Raw genomic sequence first — 7,876 nt, forward strand, 5'->3', positions numbered from 1 at the left:
CCTTTTTGTCTCCTTTTTTGGTCTTTTTTTTCCTTTTTTTGTCCTTTTTTGGACACTTTTTGGGCTCTTTTTGGCCTCTTTTTGTCTTCTTTTTGCTTCCTGGAAAAGGTCCTGTTTAAAGGCCTTATTTATATTTAAAGTGTTTCACAAAAAAGATTTATTTAAAGTCAAAAAGGCTCATTTAAAGGCCTCATTTAAATTTAAAATGTCTCCTTTGAAAGATTTATTTAAAAATTTCTTTTTCTGTTTTTAAACAGCTCTTTATCTGCGGTGTCTGTACACCGCTTGTGCATGCATTTGAAAATTTAAAATTTGAAAATTTGAAATTCAAAAAACAAATAAAGAAATATCTTTTATGTTTATTTGGATGCATATGTGTGGATATGTACTTCAGATTTATTTTTGTTTTTTTCTTTTATTTGTAATTGATAAAGTATTATCTGCATGCATTTATGTACACTTTCTCAAGATTTGTTTGTTTGTAGTAAAGTGCATGCATGCGAATTATGTACATTAAAAACAAATACAATTTCTAATAATGAATTTAATGTGCATCTAGTGCACATTTTATGGTACAGAGTATAAATGCAATGCGTACAAAATATATATAATATATAATATATATTATATGTTATATATTATATATTATATATTACATATTATATATTATATATAACACATTATATATTATAATATATATAGTATGTAATACATAATCTATAATATTTATCATATATTATATATACATGAAATATATAATATATATAATGTAATATATAATATATAGTATATGATATATAATGTACAATATATAATAAATATAATATATAATATACAACATATAATATATATAATATACAGCATATAGTATGTAGAATATATAATATATAATAAATAATATATAACACTTATGCCTATATATTTATGTGTATATATATTTATATAATGCATATACTCATTTAGAAACGGAGATACATAATATATATGTTTAGTATTTATAAATATATTTCATTACTTATATTTACATATATATCTGCATGCAAACATTATATTCACATTATTTATATTCTATATCTGCATGCATTTCAAAAGCGCCATTTATTTATTTATTTATTTATCTAAACTTTTATTTCACATTATAGAATTTCGAAAATGCCATTTATTTATTAATGGATATTTCAAAAAACCATTTATTTATTAATGTGTATTTCAAAAGATATATTTTATTTATTAAAATATATTCCAAAAGTGCCATTTATTTATTAATATATATTTCAAAAGTGCCATTTATTTATTAATATTTATTTCAAAAGTGCCATTTATTAATGAAAATATATTTCAAAAGTGCCATTTATTTATTAATATATATTTCAAAAGTGCCATTTATTTATTTATGTTTCAAAAGTGCCATTTCTTTATTAATATATATTTCAAAAGTGCCATTATTACATTAATTTTTCTCTTTTCATTTTTCGAGATAAGTCCCAAAACTATTTGCAATTAAAATTAATAAAACATTTAAAATAAAACATTTAATTCTGCTGCTGCTTATTTGCTGCTGCTCTTTGCAGGTAAAACTCCCGAGGGCTTTTCTCTCCAGCCTGAAGCCCCACGAGGGCCACGAGAAATGGCTTATACACCCCAAAGAGCTGCAGGTGCTGCTGCTGCTGCTGCTGCTGCTGCTGCTGCTGCTGCTGCTGCTGCTGCTGCTGCTGTTCTTGATTTTGCGGTTGTTGTTGCTGTTGCTGCCCCTGTGCATGCTGCTGCTGCCACTGCCCTTGTTGCTGCTGCTGCAGCTGCTGAAAGCCACGTAGGATGTGCACAGCAGGCAGGCACACTGAAGCAGCAGCAGCAGCAGCAGCAGCAGCAGCAGCAGCAGCTGTTGGCAGTTTCTTATTAAGTGTCCATCTTTATTTTCTGTCCTTAATTGTTTGCTGCGTTGCTTCTTGTCTAGCTCTAGACCCTTGTTTGTGTCTCGAAGTTGCGGCTGCATCTATTCCGCTACTAACTAGCTTCCGGCCCTGCTGCTGCTGCTGCTGCTGCTGCTGCTGCTGCTGCTGCAGCAAAGCCTGGACGAGCTGGCAGCAGCCGCAGGCCCCTTCTGCAGGCTCTTCGTGAGGCCCTCGGGCACTGAAGATGTTGCCCGCGTTTACGCGGAGGCCCCCGAGAGCAGCACAGCCCAGCGTTTGGCCCAGGCGGCGCTGCAGCTGCTGCAGCAGGCAGCAGCAGCAGCAGCAGCAGCAGCAGCAGGCAGCAGCAGCGCCAACTGCTGCAGCACAAGCCACTGACGCCGTCTCTCCCGGCGCATGCAAACAAAAGCTGAAGCAAAATTCAGCACTTAGCAGTCCTAAGGTGCTGCATGCAAACAGGAGGGCACAGCCCCACCTCCCCAAGGGGGCCCCAGGGGGCCCCTAGGGGGCCCCCAGGGCCCCCTACCCACTTGGGGGCCCCCAGTAAGCCCTTATCTGGGGCCCCCTGTTGGCCCGAGGCCGTGTGGGGCCCCCCGGGGGGCCCCCAATGCAGCTAGGGGCCCCATAGGGCCCCCTAGGGGCCCCTCGGGCGCTCTGTGTCTTGGGGGAGCTGCTGCAGGGGGCCCCCTAGGGCTGCGCTGGGGGCCCCTAAAAGGACTAGTGGGGGCCCCCAGGGGCCCTAGGGGTCCCCGGGGGCCCTAGGGGCCCCCCTACAGCTGCTGCAGCGGGGGCCCTAGGGGCCCCCCTGCAGCTGGGGGCCCCTGAAGAGGCTAGAGGGGGGCCCCCAGGGGCCCTAGGGGCCCCAGGGGCCCCCCTGCAGCTGCTGCAGGGCCCCTTTTGGGGGGCCCAAGTGCAGCAGGCAGCTGCTTCTGTATTTGATATATTTGAGGCAGCATTTGATAAATTTAATTTCTTTTTATTTGATAATTATTTGCTGCTGCTGCTCTTCTGGCTGCTGCTAGCTGGCTCTTCGGTGTCTGCTGCTGCTGCTTTCTGAGGCCTCGGAGCTGCTCGTTGCTGCAGATTCACGCGGTCCTGCTGCGGCCTCACTGCAACAGCAGCAGCGGCAACAGCTGCTGCTGCTGCTGCTGCTGCTGCCGCTTTTGCTGCTGCTGCTGCTGCTGCTGCTGCTGCTGCTGTTCATCCTGGGATGTCTGACGGCTTGCTTTTCCGAGTGAGCTGCAGACGGCCCCGAGAAAATTTAAAACCTGATGATCTCCACAAACCCTTCATGGGCATGGTCTCTGTTGCTGCTGCTGCTGCTGCTGCTGCAGCTGCTGTTGCTGCTGCTGCTGGAGCTGCTGCTGCTGCTGCTGCGGTTGGTTTTGCTGACGCCGGAGGTTCTTCTGTCGCTGCTGGCGACGGCGCTGCAGCAAGGGTCTGCATCTCGCTCGGCTCGTGTGCTGCTGCTGCAGTTCCTGCTGCTGCTGCTGCGGGTGCTGCAGCTGCTGCCGCTGCTGCTGCGGGAGCTGCTGCTGCTCGCGCTGCTGCTGCGGGAGTTGCTGCTGCTCGCGCTGCTGCTGCTGCTTCCCTCAAGACACGCCGCGAGGCCCCCGGCGTGCTGCTGTAGTAGTCCCAGCCAGGAATGCGCAAAGTCGAAGTGTGGGGCCCCACAGCAGCAGTGTGGGGCCCCACAGCAGCAGTGTGGGGCCCCACACTGCTGCTGCTGAGTTCTCCCGCCAGCAGCTGCATCCAGGGTGCCTTTGTGTCTCTGCCGCTGCAGCCCGAGAGGGCCAGGAAGCCTCGCCCCTCTCTCCCAGCTGCAGCAGCAGCGCAGCAGCAGCACAGCAGCAGCAGCAGCGACCTGCGTGGTCCTTGCAGCCACGGCGCAGTCCCAGCAGCAGCAGCAGCAGCAGCAGCAGCAGCAGCAGCAGCAGCAGGAACGGCAGCAGCCGCGGGAGACTGGACTTACACTTTAGCTGGGGTGCAAACAGAGTGGTGTCTGAAAGCGACGCAGCAACATATGCTGCTGTTGCTGCCAGTGCTACTGGCTGCGCAGCAGCAGCAGGGTCAGCAGCAGCAGCAGCAGTTGCTGCTGCTTCCGCGTCGGGCCTCCCTTGCTGCTGCTCCTCCAGCAGCACGAGCCGAGCTGCTGCTGGCAGCAGCGGGTCCACTGTAGCTCCAACCCAGAGGGCCCTGAGGTCCTGCATAGACAGCAAGGCGCTGCTGTCTACGCCCTGCAGCACAAACAGCAGCAGCAGCAGCAGCAGCAGCAGCAGCAGCAGCAGCAGCAGCAGTAGCAGTAGCAGCAGTGAGGGCATCACAGGAGTGTCTGGACGTGACTTTGCTGCAGCGTAGAGGCCTCCACAGCGCGCATTCAGCTGCACCACATCCCTAGCAGCAGCAGCAGCAGCAGCAGCAGCAGCAGCAGCAGCAGCAGCAGCTGACCTGCTGCAGCAGCAGCTGGTTGTGTCTTTGAATTTGCCTCTGTCTTCTGTTTCTGCAAAGTGCTGCTGCCAGCCACGCAGCCCTCAGCATTTTTCTTAAGTCCATTTCCCACGGCCACGCAGAGAGGCGGTGCAGCTCGCTGAGAGACAGCAGCAGCCGCTGCAGCAGCAGCAGCAGCAGCAGCAGCAGCAGCACAAACAGCAGCAGCAGCTGAAGCGCTACTGCTTCGCGCACAGCGATGACGGAGGCAATACGCAGCAACTGCTGCAGCAGCAGCGACCAGCAGCAGCTGCAGCAGCACAAACAGCAGCAGCGAGCACAGCAGCAGCAGCAGCAGCAGCAGCAGCAGCAGCAGCAGCAACAGCAGCAACAGCAGCAACTCACCTGATTGAATCTGACGAGAGTGGGATGTACGCCGAGCGTTTTCATCTCTGCCAGCACTTCCCAGGCCTGCTCAAACGCATGCTAGGGTTTAGGGTTTAGGGTTTAGGGTTTAGGGTTTAGGGTTTGGAGCTAGGGTTTGAGTTAAAGGGCCTTGAGATAGTGAAAATGCTGCATGCACTGGCACTTCAGGCTCTACACCAGCAGCAGAAGCAGCAGCAGCAGCTGCTGCTGCTGCTGCAGCTACTTTTACGGCTGGTGCAGGAGCTGCTGCTGCTGTTGCAGCTTGTGCTCCTGCTGCAGCAGCAGGTGCTGCTGTTGCAGCTTGTGCTTCTGCTGCAGCAGCAGCTGCTGCTGTTGCAGCTTCTGTTGCTGCTGCTGCTGCTGCTGCTGCTGATAGTGCTCACTTTGTCCAGATCTGGCTCTCGCCTGACGACTGGCCCGTAGAGCTGCAGAGTCAGAGTCACTTCGTCTGGTGGGAGGCCCCGCGAACTGCAGCAGCAGCAGCAGCAGCAGCAGCAGCAGCAACAGCAGCAGCAACAGCAGCAGCAGCAATGACAAGCAGTACAGCATGTCCGTGGCAGCAGCAGGGGAGACGGAAGCAACTTTCAGCGGCAGCAAGGGAAGCAACAGCAGCAGCAGCGGCAGCAGCAGCAGCAACAGGAGCAGCAGCAGCAGCAACAGGAGCAGCAGCAACAGGAGCAGCAGCAGCAGCAACAGCAGCAACAGCAGCATACTTGAATTCCTCTGCAAGGGCCTCAAAGTTTCTCAGTTTGTGTTTCCTGAGGCTCCTCCACATGTACTTGACTAGGTGCCCCTTTTGCTGCTGCACTGCAGCGTCGTGCTGCAGCAGCTGCTGCAGCTGCTGCTGCTGCTTGTCCGTATTCTGCTGCTGCAGCGCACTTTCCGTGGGCCGCTGTAGCAGCGCCGACTGCAGGTGCTGCTGCTGCTGCTGCTCCAGGTGCTGCTGCTGCTGCTGCTGCTTCCGCTGCTGCTTTTGCTGAGTAAGAAGGGCCGCAGCTGGGCTCTGCCCTTTCTTCGCAGGCAGCGCAGCAGCAGCAGCAGCAGCAGCAGCAGCAGCAGCGCCTCTTCCGGTTGCTGCTAGGAGAGCTTGCTGCTGCTGCTGCTGCTGCAGCACGAGAGCTGCCTTCAGCTGCTGCCACGGACTGGCATTAGCATAGTTGCTTGGCGGGGCAGCAAAAACAGCAGCAGCAGCAGCTGGTGCTGAGGCGCCGTCTTCAGCTGCTGCTGCTGCTGCTGCTGCTGGCTCTTGCTGCTGCTCGCTGCTGCTGCGCCTCTCCTTGGCCAGCTGCTGCAGCAGCTTCTGATAAGGAGAGTTGCACGGGGGTTTGCCCCTCACGGCGGACCTCAGGTCAGAGGGTTTGAAGTGCTTGCTGCTGCTGCTGCTGCTGCTGCTGCTGCTGCTGAAGCAGCGGCGGCCTCCCGCAGCAGCTGCTGCTCCCCCTGCTGCAGGAAGCCAACGCGGAAGCAGCAGCAAGGGAGCCATCGCCTCGGAAGCCCATGCATCTGCGGCTGCAGCTGCTGCTGCTCGTGCTCACTCTGCTGCTGCTGCTGCTGCTGCTGCTGCTGCTGCTGCTGCTGCGGCTCTGCGTGTGGCGCTGCAGCAGCTGCATGTGCTGCAGCAAGGCCAATTTTACCTTTAAATAAGGCCAAAATTAATTATTGTGTTTCATACATTAGTTCTACCTCAGCTGGCAAGTATTAGAGGGGCCCCCAGGGTCCTGGGGGGCCCCAGGGGCCCCGCAGCTGGGGCCCCCGGGGCCCCACACCCGGGCGAATTTTTATTAAAAAGCAGCATTTGCTGCTGCCGTTTTGCTGCTACGTGCTGCAGCAGAGAAGCTGCAGCAGCACAGCCGATCCAGTGCAGCAGCAGCAGCAGCAGCAAGACACGCAGCTGCGCGCAGCAGCAGCAGTTCATAACCGTCCCCAGCGTGCAGCAGCAGCCCCTGGGCTGTATGTACACCTCTCAGCAGCAGCAGCTGCTGCCCGCAGCAGCGCAATTTGCTGCTCCCCCAGCTTGCTGCCTCTGCAGCTAGCCATCATTCACCTAGCTGCCACCGCCCAGCTAGCTAGCCAGCTAGCTAGCTAGCTAGCTATTCATCTATCTACCTATCTAGCTGTCAATATCTACCTATCTAGCTCGCTAGCTAGCTAGCCGTCTGCTTAGCTAGCTGCTGCCGTGGCTAGCTAGCTAGCTAGCTAGCTAGCTGTGTCCCAGCTTTAGGGGGCCGAGCCTTGAGTGGAAACTGAGGGTCTTTGCACATGTCATTTAAAATATTTCTTTTTGCTGCAGCAGCAGCAGCTGCTGCTCTTCAGCAGCAGCTGCTGCTGCCTCCCCCACATCTGCTGCTCCGGCTCTGTCTGCTTGCTTCGCCACAGCTCGCTAGCTAGCTAGCCAGCCAGCTAGCCAGCTGTCTAGCTAGCTAGCTAGCTAGCTAGCTGGCTAGCTAGCTAGCTAGCTAGCTAGCTATTCTGCGCTTGGGAGTGTGGCGGTTAGTCGAAGAGAGAGAAGCCCATGTCTCCGTCTTCCTCTTCTTCCTCTGGCTCTGGGGCTTTTGCTGCAGCAGCAGGCGCTGCAGCAGGCGCAGCAGCAGCAGCAGCAGGCGCAGCAGCAGCAGCAAAGGCCTCGGGGTTCTCGACCATCTGCTTGAGCTGCTGCATCTGCGGGAAGCAAAACGGAGTGTCTAGACACAGCGCAGCACAGTTCCGGAAAGCTTCCAAGAGGCTGTGGGGTGCTGCAGCAGCAGAAGGCAGCCCCACAGCCCGCGAGACAGCAGCAACATTTGCTGCTCCAGCAGCAAACCCTTCCAGGATTTGTTCGTCAGTTATGTCCAGCACTGACGCCGAGTACACGCTCCCTGCGCAGCAGCAGCAGCAGCAGCAGCAGCAGCAGGACCTGCAGCAGCAGCAGTGATCCCCGCTTCCCCGGCGCCCCCGTTTCACGCGCAGCAGCAGCAGCAGCAGCAGCGCAGCAGCAGCAGCAGATCTCGGCTTCCCGGACTCCTCCTGCCCCCGTTTCACGCCCACCCGCACCCAAACAGCAGCAGCAGCAGCAGCAGCAGCAGCGCAGCAGCAGCAGCAGATCTCGGCTTCCCCGACTCCTCCTTTCCCCGTTT

The 7,876-nt window shown here is 53.2% G+C and overlaps 2 protein-coding genes across 2 annotated transcripts; one reads left to right on the forward strand and one right to left on the reverse strand.

The window, feature by feature from the left end:
• Nucleotides 1-1,532: 1,532 nt before the first annotated feature.
• ENH_00069470 (hypothetical protein, conserved) lies at nt 1,533-6,246 on the reverse strand (the record flags this gene model as incomplete). Its single annotated transcript, XM_013582495.1, has 5 exons — nt 1,533-1,837; nt 3,197-3,730; nt 3,883-4,147; nt 5,147-5,231; nt 5,477-6,246. The coding sequence occupies 5 exons, from the start codon at nt 6,244-6,246 to the stop codon at nt 1,533-1,535; spliced, it is 1,959 nt and encodes a 652-aa protein (XP_013437949.1).
• Nucleotides 6,247-7,275: 1,029 nt separating this feature from the next.
• ENH_00069480 (hypothetical protein) lies at nt 7,276-7,674 on the forward strand (the record flags this gene model as incomplete). Its single annotated transcript, XM_013582496.1, has 1 exon — nt 7,276-7,674. The coding sequence occupies one exon, from the start codon at nt 7,276-7,278 to the stop codon at nt 7,672-7,674; it is 399 nt and encodes a 132-aa protein (XP_013437950.1).
• Nucleotides 7,675-7,876: the final 202 nt, after the last annotated feature.

The sequence above is a fragment of the Eimeria necatrix genome, genomic scaffold (genome assembly GCF_000499385.1).
Source record: "Eimeria necatrix Houghton genomic scaffold, Enh_scaff668, whole genome shotgun sequence".
Classification (NCBI taxonomy): domain Eukaryota; phylum Apicomplexa; class Conoidasida; order Eucoccidiorida; family Eimeriidae; genus Eimeria; species Eimeria necatrix.